The following is a 26,611-nucleotide window of genomic DNA, read 5'->3' as shown; positions in this document are numbered from 1 at the left end:
TTCAAATACCTGCTAAAAATCTTTTAACTCAAAAATTGCAAGAAAATAAAAGATTTTTACCAGAATAGATCCTAAAAACTCAATTTAAAAAAAGAAACGTCAAACGTTAAAACTGCTGAAGCTCAATTAAAGAAAGAAATATAGTGTCAAAACCTAATAAGATTTTTCAAAGAATACCTAACCTACCTACAAAAAAATTTTTAACTGACGAATTGTAAGAATAAATAAGATATTTACCAGAATAGATCCAGAAAATTTAATTAAAAAAAGAAACGTCAAACGTTAGAATAGACCCTCATAAAGATTTGAAATAAAAGCTAAACCATCAAGAAAAAAATCTGGAAAACGTAAAAACAGAACAATTTCCAACCCAATTTGTTTTTTTTTTTTGTAAATTAAAAGACGCCATTTTATTGATAGGAACTTTAGAGTAAGCGTTTATTTTGATAATTTTCGTACATTACTTTTTTTTCTGAATGAATGCATTCACATATAAAATAAATTTACTGTATTCACTCACAATACACAAATATTCATTTTCATTTCTCGCCATCGCTCTCAGATGTCTTATTTCAGTGTTTTTTTTTTTCATCTTCTTCTCTGAATTACTTAATAAATTCTTATATAAATTGTTTTCTTTTTTTTTAGTTGGTGTGTCTGTTAGTTTTTAATTTAATTTGCATACAAAAATTTATCAAATTTCTTATACAATTTCTCCTTTTTGGGATCATGTACAAATGATTCATAGACACGACTTAGGAGATAGAATGGCGTTTGCCCTTTGTTGTTATTCATCTTGAGGGCAACCTTAATGGGTTCTATAATGGCTGTTGTGAGATACTTATGAAATATTAGGAACAAATTGTCATCGCGCACCATGAAGTGCATGATATTTTCACCATTTTCATCTTGGATCCGAAAAAGATCACTCAGTGCATCGTCAGAGATGAAGTCGATGAAGGCGCAGAAGAAGAGCATGTCGGAGTGAAAGGGTGTCCTACCGTGACTATCTTGCTGCATAAGGAGCTTCGTGAGGGAGGTGTTGTTGCCATTTTGGCGCTCCTGAAGGAAAATATGGATCACATCGTATACTGAGTACTTCACCGTTGGTAGCATGAAGTTTGCAATGCAGTGAAAGAAGTTTCTGCCTTGATTATTTTGCTGGCGGGCAATCTCGATGAATTTCTTGCGCGTTATGAGCTTGAGAAGGCTCTGGAGGAATTGCAAATTACCCCAGATGCCAGCCATTAGGAGGGGGTTATTCCCATCTGCATCTACCTCAGCCAGCTCGGCGTGGAGGTAGTTGTCGTACCTACTGTCGCAGCAGGGTTCGTGGGTGTTGAGGAAGGTGAAGATGAGATCAAAGGTCACATCGAGCTTGTACTTGGAAATAAATCGAGCAATTTCAAATAAAAATCTATTTTTTCTCTTTGACTCCTCCTGCCAGGTCATCTTGTCGCGACAGAAAGCATAGACGAGCGTCTGCAACGTCTTCCTTCCAACCGCGTCAACTTCCAGTGAGAGCTCCCGCAGGAAGATGAGATCATTCTCAATGGATTTCTCAATGCTACTGCTACTCTTGCAGGGAGTTAGGAATTTGTGGAGTTCACCCTCACCAAGGGTCTCACACACATACCTCGTGTAGGCGGCAAATTCGTAAAATTTATTCTCATCCGCGTGGAAGTGCTCAATGAGGCTGCACCCTGCGAAGCATGGCCGTATGGTTAATTCTTCAATTTTGTCACGTGGAAGACATTTGATAAATTCAGTAAAGAGATATGTTTGCTGATTCTGCCAAAATTGATAGAGTATCGAATTACCATCGGCACCCACGAGGCGCCATCCCTTCTTCAGCGCCACATTAACGGCAATCCGCAGGAAGGTATCCCGCGTGAATTCCACATCATCGTAATTCGAGATGAACTGATAGAAATTTCCCTCCCCGACTAAGCTCAGGAATTCCCGTATAAATTGCTCCGTATTCCTTTCGCGCTTCTCAAATTCACACAAATACGCAATGAAGTGCATGTCGTAGATTTCTAACCTCCAATTATCTTCGTACTTCATTTTCAGGACATTGGCAATGTTGATTGTTTGCGTGATGTTGCGCTTCTTGAAGTACCAAAACATCAAATCCTGACGTAGGACTCTGTCTTCGGCGCACTCCTTCATGCAGGCTTTAACGTGAACGAAGAATTCTTCCTCGCTAAGCGTTGAGCGCTTCACCATTTGCGCGTGAAGTGCACTGAGGAAGGGAATGTCATCCTCAACGGTTTTCCTATTGACGAAATAACGAAAAATCTGCACGAGAATGTAATTAATCATTTCGGGTTCGTTGAATTTATCGAAAGTTTCCACGAGAAACATCAACTGTGGCAGTGTAAGTGTTTGAAAACCCGCAACATAGCATTCCCAGTACTGCTCAATGTTGAACGTTTGAATCTCCTGCTTACTAAAGTGCCCCTCGATGAAGCCATAGATCGGGGCAATGTCATCAATGTAGTACATCCACGTGAATTTCAGGAAGTTCTTGAAGAACTCCATAAATGCCTCAAAAGCCGGAGCTAGTTGATCCTTTTCAGGCAACCTCAGCGCATTCGCTTTGATTCGCCCAATTAAATTGTGAAAGATGAATTTAGCCTTTGCATGATCATAATTGAATTCCGAAAGATAGGTTAGAATGATCTTATTGACATTCTCCATTTCATCAGTGAGGGCATTTGCAACGAAATATTCAGCAAATGCACGGTGGGTAAAAATGAATTTTCCATCATCTGTTCGCGTTACTAAACCGCGGGAAAGGAGTTGTGGATCCCGGTAGACGTCCTCCGTAGCCGGTAGGACAGTTTCATAACCTAACTCTCGTACTGCAATTGATGTGTAGATCCTCGTTAAATCACCCATTTCGTCCTCCTTCACAGTCATCTGGAGCATTTGTGTGAAAATGCTAAACATATTGAATTCCGGGAAGAGGCCTACCTTCTTCCCATTTTGCCTGCTCTGACAGAACTTTTCACAGTCTTTTGCATAAATATCCGCAATGTACCGTAGGTACAGTGGGGTTTCCAGGATTGTTACACCCGGTAGGAACTTTTCGTAAAACTTACAAGGGAATTGCATTATAAAATCCTCCATATCATCATGTGGTAGCCCTAGCCGTCCACCCCAGTACAGCTGCAGGAACATCTTCCGCTGTGCATAATCATACGGGATGAGTTCGGCTTCAATGAAATTCCTCAGTGGCGTTAGGATCTCCTTGCAATTCTTCCGACACGCCATGAAGATCCTTATTCGCATTTCACTCAACTTCTCAATGAGATTCACAACTAACTTCTCAAACATCGACGGGATCTCATTGAGACTATCAATGAAGAGGTAAATCACGGGTGTCTCTTCGTATGTCAAGTACAATTCCAGGAGATCCCGATCAATATCCGGACATGGTCCAAAGGTGATTAGGTGCTCAAGGAGAAACATCTTGGCTTCACTGTGGGAGAATTCTTGGGAAGAGATTGATTTTAGCTTCTCCGAGAAGATACTCAGGTAGCCCTTGAGATCAACGTACTCCACCCAAAAGTGCGGATTACGATTCTTTATATTCTTGGCAATGTTCAGCATCAACGATGTCTTCCCCACACCTGGATCACCTTTAACGATGCAATTTGGGAAATTGTTGTACATGTCAGTCTCACTGAAATTTCCCATCATATCCGTGTCGAATTTTACAAATTTAAACATATCATAGATGAGTGTTAGATGGCGCTGAATGTAGGGCTTGGGTATTGTATTGCACGGTAGTCTCCGGCCGAATTCTATCACTTCATTTTTGTTGATTTTCTCAAAAATATCATTCAGCAGGTGCAGATATATCCTATTCTCCGTATTCTGTATAGCCGAAAGACGTATTAGGTGTTCCTGGAGCTTCATGTCCCTCCGCGAAAATTCCTCCTTTGTTGCCTCCGTGAATTCCTCAAAGGAACATTTAGGAACTTGCAAGATGCAATTTTCAACAATCAACTCCACATTTGTATTTTTTCCAACGACAAAAATAATATTTGAATAATTATTGAGAAGATGCTCAAAATTTTCATCGTCATCAATGAACAGGATTACCTTCTTCTCGTAGTACTCAAGAGCATTTCGATGGGATTGTTTCAATTTTGACGAAGGAATCAACAAGATTTCGGGCATCTTAATCTTCAGAGCTTCATAGATTTTGAGAAAGGACAACTTCTTGTGCTCCTCATAGATGAGAACACGCTTATCCTCGAGCTTCTCCGCCAGATCGTGCAGGACATTCGTGTGAAATTTCACCCAATTTGACAGTTCTTTTGTGAAATTATCACAAATTGAGGTTAAATCCGCACACAGAAGACTCTCACACAATATTCGTACAAAGTCCTCCTTGAACAGTGTCCGCCGTTCACATCTACCCTCACAACTCCGTACTCCGACAAATTTTACCAACTCCTCCCGTAGGATCTTCATTAAACTCCGTGACTTGTAGGCCAGAACGAGCCTCTTGAGGATTTCATAGTTGATAATTGACAAATCCAGGAGACTTGGTGCATTCGAGACTACAGTGAAGTTATTCCGAAAGTACCCTGGATCGAACCTAACAACTTCATCTGGGGAGAATTTCGATGTGATCGGCGAAATGTTGAAGGGATTGTCGAGAAGTTGAATTCTAGCACCTTCCTCACGTAGTTCCCCAAAGATATTGCCCTGTTTTCCCTCATCCCACTCAACGGTCTTCACATCCCCATCCAACCGCATATTCGTCAACAAAACATAGTGCCTACTAATGCCGTAGTTGCGATAGTCCAGTCGCAACTCCGAAAATTTTTCCCCCCAAACTGCACTGAAGTACTGCTCGAGGTTAAATCGTGCCCACAACTCCTGATCTTCGGGCAACTCGTGCTTCTCCACATTGCTGTTCAGGTGCTCCCTGGTTATGCAGCATCCCTGACGCTGTGTGTGCTCCACGTGAACGAAGAAGACAGATCGATGGCGCTCAGCATCGCACTCGAGAACGATGTTGTGGAATTTGGGGTAGGTGGTTGCGTTGAAGCCAACGGAAAAATTGTCACAGTTCAACTGTAGCATCCGTAGACAGAAGTGCAGGAGGAGTTCATGCTGAAAAACACAATCTTGCTCCTCATCCGTTACCTCCTCCGAATCGTAGTCACAACCAAGTAAGGAACTTATACCGCGTAGCTTCTCCTCCGTCATTTTGTACCTGAAATTACAAGAAAAAAAGAAAAATCTTTAATAAAGAAAAATTAATTGAGGAAAAGTATTTTTTTTATTAAACTGCTTGATTGGGGTACTTAGACGTCTAAAATTCCCTTCCAGAGAAGGCCATTTAAAGCCAAAGAATATTTTTTATACACAGAAAATAAAAGTTCGTAGGATTGTTCGTTAAATTTCGTGAAAGGTTCGTAACACCAATGCTTTTACATAGGAAAATTCACCTACAGGTTCGTAAAATGGGGTCTCACTCCCAGGGAGGTTAACCCCATTATACGAACCTGGAGGTGAATTTTCCTAAGTAAAAGCATTGGAGTTACGAACCTTTCAAGAAATTTGACGAACAATGCTACGAACTTTTATTTTCTGTGTAGGTTCAGAAAAAAAGTTAAACTCTGGGTGAAATTCAGATTCCTTAAGAATGTCTTAAATATTCTTAACAAAATCTTAAAGTTTTCTTAAGATTATTAAAATTTTCTAGAGATTCTTAAAGTTTTCTTAAGAATATCTTAAATTTTCTTAAGATTCTTAAAGTTTTCTTGAGATTCTTAAAGTTTTCTTAAGAATGTTTTAAGTTTTTTAAACATTCTTAAAGTTTTCTTAAAATTATTAAAGTTTATTTAAGAATGTCTTAAGTTATCTTAACATTCTTAAAGTTTTATTAAGGTTCTTAAAGTTTTCTTGAGATTTTTAAATCTAAAAATAATACATCTTAAAAAAAAGCTTAAGTATTCTTAAGACTTGATCGTTTTCAGATCTCGAAACGCGTAAAAATTATCGAAAAATATACTTTTAGCCTGATTCAGTCCAACTTAGAAATCTTAAGTTTTTCTTAAAAAAAGAAGTTTTAAAAATTTCTTAAGAAAATTAAAGATTTCTTAAGACAGTCTGACTAGTCAATTTATGTGATGTGATTTATTTGATGTTTTTTGATTATTGAATTTGAATTTGAATTTTATTTACGACATTGTCCAAAATACATCAAGTAATTACACTGGCCTATATACATAATTACACTGGGCTATATATACTAGACTATTATTAAATCTCATTTTATTTTGTAAAAAGCAATTTAAAAAAATATATATTAATTAAAAAAAACAAATATTTACATAAAATGTACCCGATCATGCATCTTAAATTCCTCTCTAATAAATACGATAACCTTTAAATCTAACATTTGTTTATTTATTTGTTTTTTTTTTCCTTAAATTTGTTTTTTTAATAAAATATTTAATTAATTAAATCTCCTTTCATTTCCCTTCTTTGAGGTCACACCGTATACGTAGAGATCACACCTCTCTCATGACGATCACAACAAAATATCGATCATTTCAAGGTTAGAAAATAATGATTAAAAAAAGAAATTATCCCAGAAATGGCACAAGAAGCATGTGACGAAATTAATTGATCCAATTTCAAAGTGATAATCTCATTAACATTTTTTTCTGTGCCACGATCTTCACCCTATATATGATCGCGTATGTGGTGATCGCATTAAAGGCACCACTATTGATGTAAATTAAGTCATAACATTGCGCGCAAACTGATATAAATTGTAATAATAATGCCCCGAGAGACCTTCGTGGGCTTTCAATGAGAGCTTTTTTTTTGCTTTTCACACAAAAAAAAGCTCCTTATTCATCTCTGCGCACGCGATCTTTGCTACAGCAGCGGATCTTGACCGCGAGACTTCCACTCTGTCTCAATTGCGTCATCTGGCGCCAGCTTGTCTATCTCGTTGGGGTCTCTACATGATCATCAAACATGTATGATCGGCTGCGATCACACACTATGTGATCTCTACGATCTCTAACTGCCAACAAATTAATCAAAACTATCAAACCGATAAGTTTTCTTTTAAATAAATTTTGTTGCTTAGAGAAGCTCCTCCCTCATCGATCAATTCATTTTATCAGATTCAATGGGACAAGGATGTAAATACGATCGTTCGATAGGTAAGCTCTATCACTTTTTAGATAACACACGCAGCATATGGAATTAATTTATTGGCCTCACGGCCGCGAATTCTCTTCATTTTGTCTAGGCAAGTTTATATTACAGCCAGCTTTTGCGATCAGTCGGGGACAATCTCTCCACAAATACAGTCGCTTTTATTTGATTAAAAATTCATTTTCCTCCTGAGAAATAAAAACCCCGAGGAAAATGCAAAAGTGCTGCTTTGTGATCTTTTTCGTGATCTTTTGTGAAGTACAAAGTGCCTCAAAACCCAATATTGTTGTGATCTTAGCTGATGATTTGGTTAGTTTAGTTTTATTTATTAAATAAAATCCGTTAAAAAAATTAATTAAAAGTTTAAACGTTAAATCCTAAAGCAGGATATTATGTGTGCAAAGAAAGATCGAGAAAGATCGCGCTATTTTCCGCAACAACAAACACAACAACAACAAAAAACCTGTGAGCTGCGTCTCTTTAACTTGCAAACTTTGTTGGATAACACGTGGGATTTTCTTCGCAATTGCAATAAAGTTTAAAAAAAATATCAAGAAAGTGCGTTTAGTTATTGATAAAATTGTATTAATAAATTTTGTCTCTATAATATCAATTGCATTCGATGTATGTACAAAATTAGAAAGTTTATTCGCCAGTTTGGAAAGCATTTGATGTGGGAGAATTTTATTTCTAGAGAGAAAAAAAGCGTTGAGATAATACAAAATGCGTGTTAAAAAGTGAATGGAATATTTTTAAAATGTAGAATTTTATTCGATAACGATAGAGGCATTGAAAACATATAATTTTGATGCTCTTGAAATTTATTTTGGTGGGTATTTTTTGAAAATTTCCGCCCAAAACAGTGAGGTCACGCAGTAAAGCTTCATTAAGACAAAAAATTTAAATGAGGAAGGAAATTTCTTTTTCACGGCGAAAGAAGGCGAAATATGATCGAGATCAATTTGACAGATAATTCAATTTTGACATTTCGGTTCTGCTTTGTTCCCATCATCAGGTCTTCAATTCTTATATAGCCATAACATGCTTTATCCTATCTCTGCTAAACCTTAGACTTAAGAATTGAAAAATTGGGCTTTTTTTATATAAGATTTGAGGTTAACTAATCTCAAAAATTAAAAGTTTTTAAATAGATTTAGCAGAATAAAAAGAAAGATGAACAAAAAATAAATAAAATTAACAATTTTAATAAAAGAAAATACTTTTATTGATCTTTAAAAGGAACTCCAAAAATATGATTGCTCAACTGACATCGCTTGTAAAGTTGCGGTTAAAATCCTTTTAACTATAATGGGTAAAATTGCTTGAATTTACGATAAATAAATTTAAAAAAAAAAGAAAGCATAAACATTCATGGACTTTAAAGAACATTAAGACTTATTTTTACGATGTACTTAATTAATATAATTCTTTTTTCTTTTAATTTTATTTTACGTTAAATGAAAAAAAAAATAATTTGAAAAATAAATATAAAAGAAATCTCAAGGAACAAAGAGCGTAAGCAATTCGCGAGATGCTCTCTCTTTTAAAAATTTTATTACCTAGAGTTGTTGAGGTTGAAACATTTCTGTATGAAACATTAACAAAAAAAGTTTCATAAACCTTGGCATTTTTTTTATTTATGAAACAAATTGCATAATTTATTATTATTAATTTTGGTGAAAAAAAAATTGATTTGAGAAAAGTCTTCGGTTAATGTTCTTAGAATTTTCCTAAGAAGGTTTGTGGCAATGTTCGTTAAAATTGCCAATATTTAATTTGAAATCTTGAAATTGTAAAAATCAATCGATTAAAATATTGCACTTAATTCTTAATCCAAGAGCTCAAGAGGCTCAATCGCATAAAAAACTGTGTTTTGCAATGTATTGACTTTCTTTGCACGCGAATTTCCCAGAAGAAATTCAAATATTCGCACAAAAATGTCTCAAGGAAACTTTAAACAGATGCCCATTTTTTTTAATTCTAAATTTATTTTAAAAGTTAAAATATTTTTCTTTGTTTCATTTTATTTTATTTTCATCAATTTTCAATTATTAGCAGAGAAAATTTTTATTCAAATGATGAAGAATAGTTTTTGCGTAAAGAGTTAACCCTTTGAAGATTTTTTTATTCTAGGCTTATCAACTACAATATAAGCCCATTTTGTATTCTATTTTATTAACCCTTTCACAACCTTTACATTGCCTATGCTTGAATATTCTTTTGATGCTAAAAATACCTAATCATTGCAATAAAACTGAATCAAATTGTCTTAACCCTTTGTAAATGTCATGAAACATAGCAAAAAAAACATTGAAACATTGATCTTGTTTATCTTTTTGACTTTGCTGGAATTTAAATAAATTTAAATATTCTTTCAAGTTAGGATTACATTAAATTTACATATAATATGCTAAGGAAGACATTTTCACTAATAAATTTCCCTTGAGAACATCCATCGTGATGCAAACATCTAAATGTTTCAATGTATCCATGTTTTATGCAGACGCGAAAGGGTTAAAGAAAGACAAATTACTAAAAATTCTCCAGAAAAAAAGTTTGAATGTTGCTCATTTCCCATTTTTGCTTACTTAAAGAATTAATTCCAAAAATAAATTCAACCTCTTTTACTTTCCTCATGTCTCCATTGCACATGACCACATTATTCATGCACGCAAAATGCATTTTAGCTCACTGTTGTTTTTACCCAACGTCCGCGTAAGAAAACTTACGCAACTGTGTGAATTATTTTTCTGCAAAGTGTAACCAACTGCCAATGGCGCGTCTCTACTGACCACAAAAAATCCACATTTATTGCCATTGTTGTTTCAATATTGAGAGAAAATTAATACTAATTGCCGAGAAAAAAATTTACTCACATGATTAATGATTAAAGTAGATCATCACGCGGGTTAGTCTTAGGAAGAGTAGTTAATAAAGCAATGGGGAATGGTGTTAATTTGCCCCAGAAAAAAAAACGAAACGAGAAAAACTCTGCTGGTGATGATCGCATTTTAAGTTCCCTCGAAATTAGTGATTTTGTGATAATTGCTCACAATGAAATATGAAGATATTAGAAAAAAATATTTTTTAAAGCTTTTTTTCGGGAGGATTTTTCTCCATGAGAAATCTTTATTATGTTGAATTTTAAAGGAAGAGGGGGGGGGGAAATCAAAGGATTTCTTTTTCATCCTGAATAACCGTTCTTGTAGATCTTAACACGAGCCACGATGGAATTTCCATTGGGATTCTCCAGCACTAAACGCGTATCTTTGCCTATGGTTTCACTCTTTAGTCCAAGCCCAGTTGGATCCCCATCGAGAATCTCCAGAACAAATTCATCATTAGGACTACCACGGGTCACAATGTGCTCCTTCTTCTTCGTTCTAAAGTAATTTACAGTTGGAGTCTTGCCTTTTTTTGTCAAGGAAATGAGAAGATAGTTCAGAGAAATAAATTTCTGTTCTACAGCAGATCCTTGTCAAAAACCTCAAAAACAGGTTAGGCTAGATCCGTTCTCAGAAACCAACTTTCGTTATTTTTGACAAGGGTCTGTAAAAGGGCCAGGAGTTCTTCTCCTTACCTTCTTCACTGAAATCAGGAGATTTGAAAACGAATTTTGCAGGGGCATCTTTGTAGCGCGATAGATCAGGCCTTCTGACGCCTCTATTGCCTTTCTGTTGCTTTCTAGTGCCTGCATTAGGAGCATTTGCTTGTCCTGGTCTTTTACCACCAACTTGCCCTGGCCTTCTTCTACCTTGACCTTGTTTTGACGCATCCTGGGCTTCTTTCGTACCAACCGATCCTGGATTTCTAGTTCCCTGAGCTGGCCTAGTAGTTCCCTGAGCTGGTCTAGTTCTACCTTGCCCAGGTCTAGTTCCACCCTGACCTGGCCTAGTTCCACCCTGACCTGGCCTAGTTCCACCCTGTCCTGGCCTAGTTCCACCCTGTCCTGGTCTAGTTCCACCCTGACCCGGTTTAGCCCCATTCGTACCTAACCTACCTTCTCTTGCGCCAGCCGCACCACCACCACGGGATTTTCCCCTATTATCCTTAGGAGCCTCAGCTATGCCCTCATCATCAATATCAGGGTAGAAACGATCATCGAAATAATCATCCGAAGATGATTTATTTGGATCAATGATCGGAACTGGATCTTTAAAAAGAAATCATCCGAAAACGATAAAAAATTAAAAACAAATAAAAAAATAATAAAAATAAAACATAACTTAAAGAAAAGAACTTACAATCTTTCCCCTGACGATTAATAGGGATTTCATTAGCACCTGAAGAAAAAAAAATATTTAAAAAAAATTAAAATATAAAATAAAATTAAACATAATAAAACAAAAAATATGACAAAATAAAACACAAAAATTAGGGAAAGAATTACAAAACAAAAAGGTATAGGTAAAAGGAAAACTATTAATAAAAAAATAAATAGGAAATGAATAATAAAGGAGAAATAATCCAAAAATAATCTTTTAAAAAAAATCACCAACACTGTGCCAAGGCCACAAGTAGAGCCAGAGAGAAAACTTCCTTAATCATTTTCCCTGATTTCGGTGAGACGCTTTAGTTAAACTTCGGGCAAACAGTGGCATTTTATAGCTTTGCAGAGATTAGGACAATTTAAGTGCATTTGCCATTTGAGTAAATAATCTTGGGAAATTGAGCTGCCTTTATTTAAATTCCGGGCTATTAGCTGTGTATACCCTCTTTGGCGTATTTACTAACTAATATAACTGCAGATACAATCACGCAGTTGTAATGTTAACAAATATAGCGTATTATGTACCTATATTTCGAAATATAAATTGTTCTATGTAATAATGTCGTCTTTAAGAGCTTCCAGACAATTGTCTTACGTGTGATAAAGGAGATAAGAATCAAGTTCACTGAACACTCTGATTATGAAGTGGAACAATAAATATTTTATTGAACATGTATTCGGTAGTGGGTCATTAGCACGTAAAGCCTGATGAATATTTACAAAATTTTCTTTTTATTTCCCAAATTTTAACTGAACAACACCATAAGCCACGCCCCCATTGCATCTAAATTTGTTTTTTATTGCATGAAGCAAATGTATAATTTCTCTGTTCAGCTACGTCATTGGCATCGCGGGCGGAAAATTAAAAGAAATCATCTGAAGCATATGCTTTATGTACGATAAATTGAAATGAATTAGAATGTGGGTGTCTGTATTGTTTACGTAAAAATCCAGCAAAATTATCTTTAAAAAAATCTCATAAAAGATTTTCCTAAATATTTTCTTAAATCACACCCTTATTGCTCTTCAGTTATTAAATTCATAAAATGAATGATGTGAATGAAGTGATGCAGCATTATTCCTTTAATTGTGCAAATTAAAAAAAAATCTTGCGCAGAAAATTAAGAGAAATTATCAATGAAAGATAGGAGATTATTTGCAACGAATTCATCACAAAACAATGACTTAAGTTTGCCTTTGAAGCATAAGCTTTTTGCATGTAATAAATAAGACTAGAATTTGGGCGTGGCTTATTTATTTTTTTGTCTATAACCTTTATCATGAAAAGTCCATTAAAAAATAATTAAAGGAAATCCGTTTAATTATTTTTGAACGCGTGTTAATGTGGGCGTCGTATGCTTTTTTTTAGCTTTGATCTCTTCGTCAGATTAAAGAAGTTTTTAGTTTAATAAAATCAGAAAAAAAACCAATTTGGGATTTTTTCAAAAATACATACAAAAATCAGCCACAAATTGCCTTAAAATTTATGTTTAAATTAACAACGATTAAAGTTTGCCTTTGAAGCATAAGTTTTATGCATGAAAAAAATAAGACTGGAATATGGGCGTGGCTTATTTATTTTTTTGCTATATCTTTTTCACAAAAAATCCATTAAAAAATAACTAAATAAAATCAGTTTATAGTTTCCTTTGAACGCGCATTAAAAAGAAATTGTCAATGAGAGCATAAAAATGAATAAACTCCTTTTGGATATTCTTTGAAATTTTTATTAACAAAAAAAATCAATTTACACCTCAACTGTTTTGGGAAAAATCATAAATTTTATGCTTTAATTCAGGGCTCAAATGATGTGAGTTTCAAGGGGTCAAATCAAATTCCCACCCCCAACATTGACGCCTTGGGCTATCAAGGAGTCATCCTCAATCGTCACTACGCCCCCGCACTGTGTACCCCCTCGCGAGCTGCTCTCCTTACGGGGAAGTATCCCATGCATTTGGGAATGCAGCACTACGTCATCCCGTCAGATGGCCCTTGGGGTTTGCCGCCAAATTTCCGCATTCTACCGCAATACCTCAAAGAGGTTGGCTATCGGAATCATCTTGTGGGAAAATGGCATCTTGGCTTCTCTCGGAAGTACTACATTCCCACCGAAAGGGGTTTTGACTCCCACATTGGCTTCCTGGGTCCCTACATTGACTACTTCGACTACACGCTCGAAATGGCCAACAAGCCCTACAAGGCGGGATTTGATTTTCGCAAAAATGAATCCATCTACCGCGACCGTGTGGGCACATATGTGACGGACGCATTGACAATGGAGGCAGCAACGGTCATCCGTGACCATGAACCCACTGAGGGTTCCCTCTTTCTCTTTGTGTCCCAAATTGCCCCACATGCTGGCAATGAGGATGACCCACTGCAGGCCCTCGAGCAAGATCGCGCCCAAGTGTCGCGTATTGCGAATGAGGAGAGACAAACTTATGGGGCCATGGTGAGGGCCCTCGATCGATCAGTTGGGGGCATTGTGGAGGCATTAGCAGCCAAAGGGCTCCTCAACAATACCATCATACTCTTCTACTCAGACAACGGGGGGCCAACGCATGGACTTCACTCCACAACAGCATCCAACTGGCCACTCAGAGGGGTAAGTTGCGCCATTTGAGGGAATTTTATTGAGAAAAATACGTTAAAGAGTTTTTAGCAAATGGGCGGACAAGTAATCGAATAAAGTGATGAAAACTCTTGATTTTTCTTTTTTAACTAATGAATTATTTTAAACGAAAAATTACAATTTAAATTGCAATATCTTTTATTTTATTAATTAATTATTAATAAAACAAAAATATGAAAATTAAACAATTAAAATTCGGTTCAATCTGTTCCAGTCAACATACTTAAGATATTTTAGAATATTTATTTAATCTTAGCCAATACTCTTCTTTTGAGAAAACCCACGAAGAAGAAGAAAGTTTTAATCAGTTACTAAATTCCCAGAACATTTGAAAATGATTTTTTTCTTTAAATTCGTTTGAAATAAACATTAGAAATTCGGTGATTTTCTAAAATAAAGCATCACACTTTAATGAGGCCAGAGGGTTCCAATAGAAAACATTTTATTCATTCCTATTAAGCATGTGCTTGGATATTGAAGAAAAGTTTTTTCACTTGTATTTGTTTAGAAAAATGATTAATAATTAAAAAAAAATTATTTATCACATAAATAGAATTTAAAAAAAATCCTTTAAATTTTTGAAGAATAATTATTCAATTAAATAATTAAATAATTAAATAATTATTTAATTAAATTATTTATTAAATAATTTTATCACCTGTCAATTAGACAAGTGTCAAATGAAGTTATGTCATATTTCAAATTTTCAAATTTATCAAAGTAAAACGTTAGGCCGATTAAGTAAAGTAAATCAATTCCAATTTATTAGAAAATTTTCCATCCCTCCTTAAAACGAGAAAAATTCAATGTAAAAAATACATAATCTGTTAATTATCTACCTTTCTTTCATAACAACATCTCAACCTCCATTTGCATGTTCTCAATCAATTTTTCCATTAAACGATGCCCTAATTATTTTAGCCAAATCAAAGGGCTGCTCATTACACTATAATCCGCCAAATATTTTTTTTATTCCTCAAACTCTCTCACTCCCGGCTTTTGTCCGAAAAAAAATGTAGGTATAGAAAAAAAATTCGATAAGAACAACAAACAATCAATTGAAAATGCAGTGTTTCGTGTTTGAAGAAGAAGTTGATGACGAAAAAAAACTCGCGATTGGAAAGCACTTCAGCAAGAAAGAAATGAAAAAAATAGATTATCAAAATTGATGAGACACGCTCAAGAAAACCATCTTCGGCGGCAGACAATAAAATACTGAAAATGAAGGGAATTGAGTGGGTAAAAGACACGCGATAGCACCCAGATGTGTGAAAGAGTTTTTTTTTAAATAAAAAAAAAATCGGCGCATTTTTAGGAGTATTGTTGAGCAGCAGCAGCAGCAGCACCTATCGGTGCCCCATTATGGATTCTTCATATTGATTTTTCATTAAAGCGCTTCCACGAAATTGCCCAAACAACCCTCCCTTTTAAAACATTCACATCCCCGCGCGGGAGAGAGGCAGAAAAAAAATGCGCAAACGGAGAAAACAAAACGATAAAAAATAATCCATAACTGATTCATTTTCCTCTTAAGAGGAGAAAAATTTTTCTATTGGGGAAAAATTCGGCAAATAGTCGGTTTTATTCGCCATCCTGTAAATTAGTTTTTTCCCCGGATTGACATTTAATTACGCGTACCGATAGAGAGGGAGAGGGAGAGAATCATTTGCAATATCTCTCACTTTCTTTAAAGTTAACTGTTGTTTTAACCGACGTGAAATGTATAATCTTGACTTCCGGGTTTTTCGTCGGATCGGTAAATATTGAGATTAAAACACCAGAGTTTTCATCCCAGAGCTTTCGGCTTTACACAAAGCCTTCTTCAGTGGTCAAAAATTGGTGATTGTCGCTTCTTCTTAGCTCTGTTCGTCAGGCATAGACCCAATAACCTGGGCCCCCACACAACAACATGAAAATTCCTCGCACAAATAATATTTATAGGGGAAAACACAAAAATCAAACATTTATCTCCCGCGCCTGGGTGAAAAGGCAGGCATTTATCTCCCACCCAGGCGCGGGAGATAAATGTTTGATTTTTGTGTTTTCCCCTATAAATATTATTTGTGCGAGGAATTTTCATGTTGTTGTGTGGGGGCCCAGGTTATTGGGTCTATGCCTGACGAACAGAGCTAAGAAGAAGCGACAATCACCAATTTTTGACCACTGAAGAAGGCTTTGTGTAAAGCCGAAAGCTCTGGGATGAAAACTCTGGTGTTTTAATCTCAATATTTACCGATCCGACGAAAAACCCGGAAGTCAAGATTTTAAAGTTAACTCTTTGGAAGGAGTCTATGCACGCATGCACAGATTCCAGACACAATGAAAAGTATAATGAATAATTAGAATGTTTTTCTAATTAAATGAAAAATTGTTCTTATCTTCTTAATATATAAAGCTGAAAAGTTTGTTTGTCTGTCTGTCTGTGGCACATGAACTCCTCCGAAACGGCTGGGCCAATCTTGATGAAATTTGGTATGGGGGTAGAGGGGGTCAATACGAGTTGCAAGCGCTATATGTGATTCCGCCCCAACCCCCCTTTGTAGCGCCCCCACAGAAAAACTAATTTTTCCCACTTTCTACCTGCTGAAGGGTCAGATAACGGGATTTTTTTATTTTTAGAATTTTTCGGGGTACCGTATTATTCATCCCCCCTACTAATATACGCCCCCCTTTTATAGCTTAAAATGGAGTTTGCTCACACGTGATTGGGGGCTCGGGTTGACTAGTTAACAAATAAAATATGAATTTAAAATATAAATAATTATTTTGTCTAAAAAATGAGGTTAAAATCAATGCTTTTTACGTATTTACGTATTCTCAGTAATAATTTTTCCCAAAATAAAATATTAAAAGTCAGCAAGAAACGAGAAAATGAGCTTGATCTTAAAAAAAGAAAGTTTTTCCGTTTGTGGCCGATCGTGGAACCGATATGGGGTTCTGTCTTCTTATCTTTATAGTTTATTAATAAAAAATATGTTTTTCCTACTCTTAACACTTCCACTACATTTCTTGCTTTTCTAATATTTTTTTTCCCTAAAAATTTGCTATTTTTTTCGTGAATTTCTCCCATTTTATCTATTATAATGGGTTCAAATATTCTTAGGAACGTTTTGTAACAGTCTGCCTTTAAATTTCACACTATTCCCATTACACTCACTTCTCCTTAATAAAACTCCCATACAAATTTGCTTTTTTTGTAAAGGATTTATATGTATTAAATTACTATTAAATACTTTATTTCTCTACAATGAAAAATAAAACAGTCTACTCATTATATTATTATCATATTATTTTTCATGGCAAAGAGATAAATTTTCCCATGAAAAGATTTTATCTATATTCATGACCCGCTGAAAAATTAATAGACTCCTTTTCATATCATCATGCATTATTCTTATTAAAAATAAGCACTGAAATTCAAGAAAATTTTAAAAATTATTTCCCCTTCTTGAGCTACAATGAAGTTTTGAAAGAAAGGTCGAAAGCTTTGGGAAAATAAATTATGGGGTCGATTCTGATAAAAATCTTTTTTTTTTCTTTATCAATAACTTAAAAGTTGTTGTAAGATTATGACAGATGGTGTTTTTAAATATAGTTCTATTGTTGTTCTAATAAAGAAAAACAAAGAATTTATTATTCTAAAAAATATTCAAAAAGATCTTTAATGATCATTGAAAAAGCAATTTTCCTTCATAACCCCGATTGAAGAAAGAAATAAAATGTTAAAAACTTATAAGATTTTTCCCAGAATACCAAAAATCTTATAACAGTCGAATTGTAAGGAAAGAAAATAAAATATTTATACACAGTAAATCGTTTTTCCCGTTACTGGCTACGGAATTTGAGTGTAACTCCCCATTTAACGTAAATTTCAGTTACGAGTAATGTATTTTCCGGTATGTTTACTGAAAATTCTGTAAAATTCAAACTGAAAATATTCAAATGCTTCCATGGAAAACCGTTACGTTTGATTTTTCTGTAATTGAAACAGAATTTCCCGTAAAACCGAAGATTACTCAAAAAACTGTTGAAATAACAGGAAATTTAGTATCTACTAAACAAGAAATTCCGCTAAAGTTACTGGAAAGTAAGACAAGTTTACAGAATTTTTAGTCAAATTTCTTAAATCCGCGAATATTCTTCAGATGCAAATGAGAATTCATGGAGTTAAGATGTAAATAGAGTATACTCTATTTACAACTTATTTTTTTATTATGGTACAGAGCAGCCACTACTCTAAGGGACAAAGTGGAAGCTCTGACACAAATGGAATGCAATTTATAATAATTTAAATTGCATAATAATAAAATAAATTTAATTAATTTATTTATTAATTAAAAAATTAATATTTCAATTATTATTAAGAAATAAATGAAATTATTTAAAAAAATAATTAAAATAATTATTAAAACACAGTAAAATTCCGTTAAAACTTTCATTGAACGGATTTTTGCTGTAGAAAATTAAACAGAAAATTCCGTAGTATTAGGTTTAAATATTTAAAATTAATTACAGAGAATTCCGTTCGAATTATTAAAAATTTAACGGAAAATTCCGTAATCGTAACGGAAATCTGAGAACACCGACGTTACGGAATTTCCTGTTGCAAAGAAAGTTACGGAATTCTTACGGAATTGTCGGTCGATTGGACATTCCGTAAATTTAACAGGAAAATAGACTTACTGTGTAGAATCTATCCCTATTTCTTTCTATCTTTAACACTTGGTGAACCAAGATATCTAACCTTAAACTTTGACCGTAATTTTCACTCCAAAACGAAAACGTTTTTCTACGTTTTCTTTCGACTAATTTGAAGTAATTGACGTTGCCTACACTTTTCTGCAGAATTTTTAACAGTAATTTGAAGAAAAAAAATATTCTGTGATGATTTAAAAAAAATCAAATTGGCAGTAATTTCCAAATTTGTCCTCCAGGCTTAACCCTAATTAACACCATTTATCTTGATAAATTCTATATCTATGTGTAGGCAACTTCAAATTCTAGAAATTTGCCGAAAAAAATCTAGAAAAACGTTTTCTTTTAATAAAAAATTACAATAGAAAATTAAGCTCAAAGTTTGAGGTAAGAAATTCGTGTCCTCCAAGTGTTAAAAATTAATGCAAAATCCCCGCGAAAATTCAATGGAAATAACTAATGTAAAAAATATTTTTCTACACCCCTCTTGATTTTATGGATTTTCTACTTCGCATCAATGTCACAAATTCAGCATTGTGTCATAAATTCATTTAACTACACCAATAAATTACAGCATGCAAATCTTCCGTGAAGCGCGCGACATCTTTTCTCGCTTCCCCTTTTTCGCCAATTTTTTTATTGTCGCGAGAAATTTTTGCACATTTAAGAAAATCTTCAACCATCTTTACTCACATAAAATTTATGTTGCCCCAGAAAATGAATTTCTTCACCGGGTGGCGCTTTGTAGCCTAATTAGTAATTAACACCTCCACTTGATGACACACCTTTTTCTTACAAATCGCGAAATTTTCTTAATTTTTTTTTGCAATTAAATAATTTTCTTTATTTTTTGGCAATAATTAGTTACATCACTTAATTGTTTTCACTACTAATTACCAATGTGTAATGATTTGGTATGATGCGCGCGTTTTAATGGCGGAAATTGAAAGAATGAAAATTTTTCTTTGGGGGTGTGCAATTAAAAAGTGTTTCACGCGCAAAACCCGTCTTCCATGTTTGATGATAAAAAAAGGACTCACACGCGAAAATGCTGCGTGAAGGAGTGAAATTTTTCATCACAGGGATGGTGTGTGCAAATTTCAAGGGCCCACATATTCATATTCAATCAATACATCCCCTCTTGCCACCCTCATTCGCCAAAACCCACCCCCACCCACACCCGTAAGAAAAAAAAAGAGAAGAAGAAGTATTTTCCATATATCAGAATACTCGCTGTAGCTCTGAATCGATAAAAAGACACGTTATTAAGAAGGGTCCTCTCCTCCTTTTTTTTTTTTACTTCTTCTCCGAAAAGAAGGGAAAAACGTTGGATGATTGTTATTCTTCCACTCTTTTTTTTTTCTCGCTCTCCTCTACATGCGCGCCATCTCCTCCGGGTTACCCCCGGATTTTTACCCAAAGAAGCGCGCGATGGAAGGGAAATTTTTCTTTTTTTTTCGTATTTAGGGAAGGGGAGGCAAAACAGCACACAGAGAAGAAGAAAAAAAAAATGAAGAATAAAATAGGTGTCACACTTATAAAAATCGCTACTCCTTCTATACTGTATTCCAGCCGTTGGTTGGTGAGACCAACATGATACATTTTCGCGATGATGTGCATGTGGAGTTAAACAAAAAAGCATGATATCCCGCTCACAACCACATAACACCCCCATCGTGCCATCGCACCCCTCGTTGCCTGATTACACTTTCTGATTACACTGCCGTGGAGACCTAACTATATATACCATACCCTACATACATACATATATAGCATAGCTCAGGCGCGCGGAGAAAACCCCGGAGAACAATGATCTCGCCGTTTCGCATTTTTATGCTTATACATATTATGCTCTCTGCCTTTTTTCTGCCCTCTCTCTCTTCTTCATCACTACCTACATACATATGTATATAAAAAATAAATGTAGGTAGTACTCCTCCTAATATCTCGCCTTTGTCTTCAACATCAATGTGCAAAAAAAAGGCGCAAAAAAATTATAAAAGAAACCAAACCACAAGACGCGCCATCATTGCGCTTCATCTCGCAGCATATCTCGTGTCCCTCTCATTTACATTTTTGCGCTTCTCTCACAATGTAATTAGATTATTTTACCGCCATATTCTTACATGCGCTTTCGACACATCCCTTTTTTTTATTCATACTAACTTTCCACCACCTCCTTAACGGCTCTGACGACAAGAAAATTTCCATCTCTAAGCTTGATTTTTTTTTCTTTTGCACTCTCATCCATAAAAGTTAGAGATTTTTTTCTTGCATAGAAGACAAAATCACAGAAAGGTAGAGAAAATGGCAAAGAAAGTTTTGTGAATAAAGAGAAGTATTTTAAGAGAGAGAAAATGATGAATGAATGACACCCCATTGCACCATTTTGTATCCCTCAAGCCATTCTGGCTCATTAAGGATGAAAAAAAGGAAATATCCAACACCTCACAATACCGTCAAAGTGACTCATTTTGCCCGCAGTCATTGAAGAAGATTTAAAAACTGACGAAAGATTAAGAAATCAAGATTTGAAATCAATTGAAAAGTCATTAGAGAATTTTACAAAAGAAATAAACGAATTCTGAAAGGACTTTAGTCACTTTTATATGGCAAAATTCCTCATTCAAAGAAACAAACAGAATAGGTACGCGTAATCTAGGAAAAAATCTAATAATTTTAGTTAAATTAAGTTAAGAAATCACCAAAGGAACGTACTATTTATCTGGAATCAAATGGGAAAAACCGAAAAATATGATTTAAAAACAAGGGGTGTTACCTGTCGAATATTTCAATTTATTTCACCGAATCATCCAAATGTTACCGAATAATCCGAATCCCGACGAATAATCTTAACCTTCTTAACGAATCTTTGATGTATAATCTGAATCTGAAAGAATTTTAATTTCACCGATTAATCCGAATCTAATTGACGAATAATCCGAATCCGAATAATTTGAATCTTAACGAATAATCAGAATTTTGAATAATCAGAATCTAATGGATGATAATCCGAATCTTGAGGAACAATCTGAATCTTGAAAGGCTATGAGAAATGACGGCCGGTCCGAAAAAAATTAAAAAGAAGAAGAAGGATCTTGAAAAATAATCTGTACTTTACCGAATAATCCAAAATTCATTGACAAATAATCCGAATCTTAGTAAATAGTCTGAATCTCCTCGAAGATTAATCCGAATCTCAACGAATAATCCGAAGATTTTGACTCAGATAAGCACCTCTTGACTAAAAATGCAGAGAATGACGTAACTAATGTATTTTTTTGGAAGCATAAAACTATCTTCGCGAAAATCCTACCTCTTCCCAGTTCCCACGTTTTTTTTAACACAATTCTGCTAAATAAATCTCTAAAAACTTCAATTCGTTATCCTCGATAAACCGAATATTTATCAAAAATGCGAATATTTCTGTAATTAAAAGCGATTTTTTTGTTAATTTTTTTTTTCGTTTTGATAAAATATTAAGAAAATGATATCGAATCCTGTTAAATTTATGATTAAGATACCTATAAATTAGAGTGAAAATAGTCAAGAGATCAATTTGAATAATTATTCCGAATATTTAGTATTTTACGATTAATAGTTAAATATGTTTTATTTCATTTAAAATGGACTACTAGTCGACGTAGAATCGCGTTTAGAAAGATTAGAATATTAAAAATAGTTAAAAATCAAAATTGTGCCGGTTTTTCAATAGTTTATCTCCGTTTTTGCTTGACCGATTTAAGTTTAAATCCAACTGCAAATTAAAAGGCTTGCAAAGCTTGTAAATTCCTATACAAATCTCTCAAGTATATTTATTTAAAAAAATCTACAATATGAAATTTCAAAAAAAATTGAAAAAGTTTTTTTTGCGAATTGAGTAAACTTTTTCCCATGGACGGTATACGAATAAATGCGATTCTCACACCTAGGCTAGCCCCTATTGTCCTGCCACAATCTCCTCTTGCAACCCTCGCAAAAGAAATTTCAAACAACACGTGGTCTTGACCACTTCCCTTCTTTCACTCATCCGAATGTTCCCTTTCACACGGGGAAAAAAAATAAAAATAATAATAGCCTAAGAATAAAAAAAAACTAAATAGAAAAAAAAGAAGAATAAATCAAAGAAATGTTCGTCACTGTGATTTGTGTATTTCGGTGTATGCTCGTCGTGTATTTTAATTGGTTGATTAACGCCATTGAGGTTCAATTAGTGGGTTGAAAGATAAAATAATTTCTTCCTCCTATTATTCAATATAAATACATAGAAGAGAGTGTGCGAGAGAGAGAGAGAGGAGAGACGTTGGTGTAATTATTTCCATTGCGCCTCGCGGCAATAATGCAGCCATATCGTGAGCATGAATATATTTCCTGGGAAAATATTTAAAATACATCTCACTCATGGCGTAGAAAATTCACCCCTTATTGGGGAAAATTTGAAATTTTGAATTTTTCCCTAAATGGAAAAATCGTTGGGAAAATTTTTGTTATGCCTACCAGCACATTTCATCCGCGTGCACTGACCGTTGGTCAAAATAACAACAAAAACCCGCGTGTGTAGAAAATTATATGGCGCGTAAAAAAATATATGTAAACGGCGCGCAGCCTCCGTCAGTGTCTTAATTAACCCAACAAACATATTCGGCGTCACTTTTTTTCGCGAGTGCCTTCCCCCACTCTTCATTTTTTTACATGCGCGCCCATAATGGTTTTTCGCAGGGGCTCACCATCCACCCTCCGTACTCCCACCCCTACCACCAAATGCCTGCCAAAAGGAACCACCTGAATGTATTTGAATGTAAAAAAATATATAGAAAAAGCTCAACACCACTCACCGTTCTGCTCCCGCCGATGCCTCACAATTCACTGTTTGAGCACTATTTTGAACCGAGTTTTTTGACGATAAAATTTGTTTTCGGCACGACAGACGCTGCATCTCCTTCTCGCACCTTCTTATCAGTGAATGTCAGGGTGAATGTCAAAAAACTAATGTGTCAGTGTATAAAATTGTCACTGCGCCATCCGTTGGCGTACATTAATTGTTTAAATTCAAATTCTTAGTATTGCAGTATCGCGAAAAATGTTAATTAATTTATTTCTCAAGAAACCACGCCTTTTTCTTATTTACAAACCCGATTTTTTTGTTTGAAAAACCCACACATTTCCCCCTATTAAATGTGTAGAAAAATGTAATTAAATCCTCCTTGTTAATTAACAATTTAATTACGTGTAATAATTAACTAATTACTCATTAATTCCTTTTGTTTTTCACATTTTCTACACCCAAATTCACGTAAAATGCTCTTCCCGATAAAATATAAGAATTATTTTCAGAATCTTTTATGTAAATACTCTTTTATTGCGCATCATAAAAATTATTTTATGAACATTTGATTATTTTAATGATATTTTGAAATAAAATTTGGTAAATTTTATATATGTATAGAAAATACAGCGTAAAAAATGTAAAATACCCATTAATTACCATGTAATTAATTATCATTTCTAATTAGTAAAATGAATTCACATGCAAATGTGAGGAAAAATAAATTTTGCAAATTTTGACGCATTTCCGCCACATTTGCTAGAAAATTTATTATCCTGGAAAAATTATTGACCCGATGCGAGGTACAAGAAGTTCTTGGAGAGTTGGATAAATATTTTTAAAATTCTTTTATCAGTGTAACGGATTTCTTTTAAATGAAAATTGAAGAAAAATTATTTTTAATGAATTGATTTAAAAAGAAAAACTTTTTAATCCATTTACGCTTCGTTACCCGTATTTATTACACACCTGATATACACGTAATTGTTTTTTTTTTAAGTAAATAGCCTGTTCAGGAAAAAGGTAGTCATTTTCATTAAAAAGAAAATGAGAGTTTTTGAAAGGATTGAAAGCAATATTTGACTCACATTTAAAATTAGGGGAGAGCGGGGTTAAAAAAGTCACTTAAGGGTTTAGAAAAAGCTCAAAATATCATATTTCCCAAATGGATAAAGCGAAATGTTTAGCTCATTTCTTTAGGAAATATACTGCCTTACAACTCTTTCTCAGATCATTTTGTTCTATGTAGCTAGGAAATATGATATTTTAGGCTTTTTCTAAACCCTTAAGTGACTTTATTAGCCCCGCCCTCCCCTATAGAGAAAAAAATTTATTTCTCCGATTTTGATGAAAATTTAAATCTTCGAAAAACAATGAAAATTGAGGAAATGGTTTTGTTCAAATAGAAATAATTTTCATCGCATAATTGAGAAATCTAGGAAAAAAAACGAATTTATAATTAATCTAAATAAACTAAGAATTCCTTGTTGATTCCCAAGTAGTTATTCGGTTAAGAATAAATCTTTCTTGAACGTTTCATTAAAATCAACCAAGAACTTCTAAGGAGCCAGCAAAAATGGGTTAATTAATTTAATCTTAATGAATTAATATTTTTGCCCAACTTGTATGAATAACAAAAAAAAACTGAATAAAAATCTTTTCTTTCACATTTCTTTCATTTAGCAAAAAGACAGTCCCTATGAGGGTGGCGTCCGTGTACCAACGGTAATATGGAGCCCACTTCTTAGCAAGCGCCATGGTATTAGCAACACCCTCATTCACAGCACAGACTGGCTACCAACATTTGCAAATCTAGCTGGAATACCTGCCGAAAAACTCACTGATCTCGATGGTGTGAACATATGGGAGTCTCTTAATGGGAATACAACAAGCCCAAGACGGGAAGTTCTTCACAATATTGATCCAATTTCCGGCTATAGTTCCTACATGCGCGACGGATGGAAATATGTAAATGGGACACTGTGGAATGGGCAGTACGATGGATGGTATGGCGAGGTAGCATCAGAAGAAACAATGTCCGATGCTGAGTATGCTAAAAGTGTACTTGAGAGCACAGCTTGGAGACTTTTGAGCCCCTACCAAATTTCCGCCCTAAATGAGGACGCCATTTTGAATATTCGTAGCATGGCTAAGATAAACTGTCATCGGGGAAATCTTCCGGAATCCCCGTGCAATCCCCTACAAGCTCCCTGTCTCTTTAACGTGGAAACAGATCCGTGTGAACTACAAAATCTCGCATCTACACTGCCCGATGAAGTAGCTAGTCTTAAAATGCGAATTGACGCACTAGCCGAAACCGCAAGACCGCCAATAAACAAAGATGGCGACCCTAAATGTGATCCGGCACAATTTGGTAATATCTGGACATGGTGGCTGGATGAATTAGATGCAAGAACAGAAGATAATAATTCGTCTGATACTCTATTTTGGGTTTTTATTGGACTGGTCATTCTAATGGCAATCCTCGCCTTGATTGTAACCATTTTGGCTTGCCTAAAGCGCAAAATTTGCTTTCCAATTGAGAAGAAATAAGTTCAAGCATTTTGTATTATTTTTCTGAATGATATTTTTTTGTACATTTGAGATTAATAAATAAGTTTTTTTTTATTAATTTTAAATAAAATTGTTTTTTTTTTTGTATTTTTTTGGAGATTTCATTATCAATAAGATGTCGTTGGAAATGGAGAAATGGGAAAGACAAGAAGAGGACTCTTGAAGGGGAAAATATTAAAAAGATGTAAAACATAAAATAAGTCCGGAATTCAGAAAAGTTGCAGATTAGACGAAAGTTATTAACAATAGAAACACCCTAAATTATTCTTTATAAGTCCCAATTATCCGGCTAAACCAATCTTTGGTTCATTTTGTGGAGTTTCCGGATTAATCTATCTTTTAAAATTTTTTAATTCTTCTTCTTCCTAATGTTTAAACGGTTGTAAATAAACGAAGCTGCAACGAAAAAAAT

The 26,611-nt window shown here is 34.5% G+C and overlaps 3 protein-coding genes across 4 annotated transcripts; 1 reads left to right on the top strand and 2 right to left on the bottom strand.

Moving 5' to 3' along the window:
• Nucleotides 1-632: 632 nt before the first annotated feature.
• On the bottom strand, nucleotides 633-19,865 carry LOC129795331 (uncharacterized). Of its 2 annotated transcripts, none has more exons than XM_055836487.1 (2): nucleotides 19,494-19,865; nucleotides 633-5,239 (listed from the first exon to the last, which is right to left on the bottom strand). In XM_055836487.1, coding segments are annotated over exons 1-2 (4,569 nt in total). In that variant the 5' UTR covers nucleotides 19,496-19,865; the 3' UTR covers nucleotides 633-672. The 2 variants fall into 2 exon arrangements, with proteins under 2 accessions (XP_055692462.1, XP_055692461.1); XM_055836486.1 differs by lacking the exon at nucleotides 19,494-19,865 and adding an exon at nucleotides 10,080-10,230.
• On the top strand, nucleotides 7,311-26,269 carry LOC129795346 (arylsulfatase B-like). Its single transcript, XM_055836567.1, has 3 exons — nucleotides 7,311-7,512; nucleotides 13,272-14,078; nucleotides 25,309-26,269. Exons 1-3 carry the CDS (start codon nucleotides 7,417-7,419, stop codon nucleotides 26,176-26,178), a joined length of 1,773 nt encoding a protein of 590 aa, XP_055692542.1. The 5' UTR covers nucleotides 7,311-7,416; the 3' UTR covers nucleotides 26,179-26,269.
• Nucleotides 10,332-11,809, bottom strand: LOC129795363 (uncharacterized). Its single transcript, XM_055836587.1, has 4 exons — nucleotides 11,703-11,809; nucleotides 11,448-11,486; nucleotides 10,784-11,356; nucleotides 10,332-10,614 (listed from the first exon to the last, which is right to left on the bottom strand). Exons 1-4 carry the CDS (start codon nucleotides 11,749-11,751, stop codon nucleotides 10,388-10,390), a joined length of 888 nt encoding a protein of 295 aa, XP_055692562.1. The 5' UTR covers nucleotides 11,752-11,809; the 3' UTR covers nucleotides 10,332-10,387.
• Nucleotides 26,270-26,611: the final 342 nt, after the last annotated feature.

This window comes from Lutzomyia longipalpis, chromosome 4 (genome assembly GCF_024334085.1).
Source record: "Lutzomyia longipalpis isolate SR_M1_2022 chromosome 4, ASM2433408v1".
Classification (NCBI taxonomy): Eukaryota; Metazoa; Arthropoda; class Insecta; order Diptera; family Psychodidae; genus Lutzomyia; species Lutzomyia longipalpis.
The sequence above is the reverse complement of the archived record's forward strand: the minus strand, read 5'-3'. Positions and strand labels throughout refer to the sequence as shown.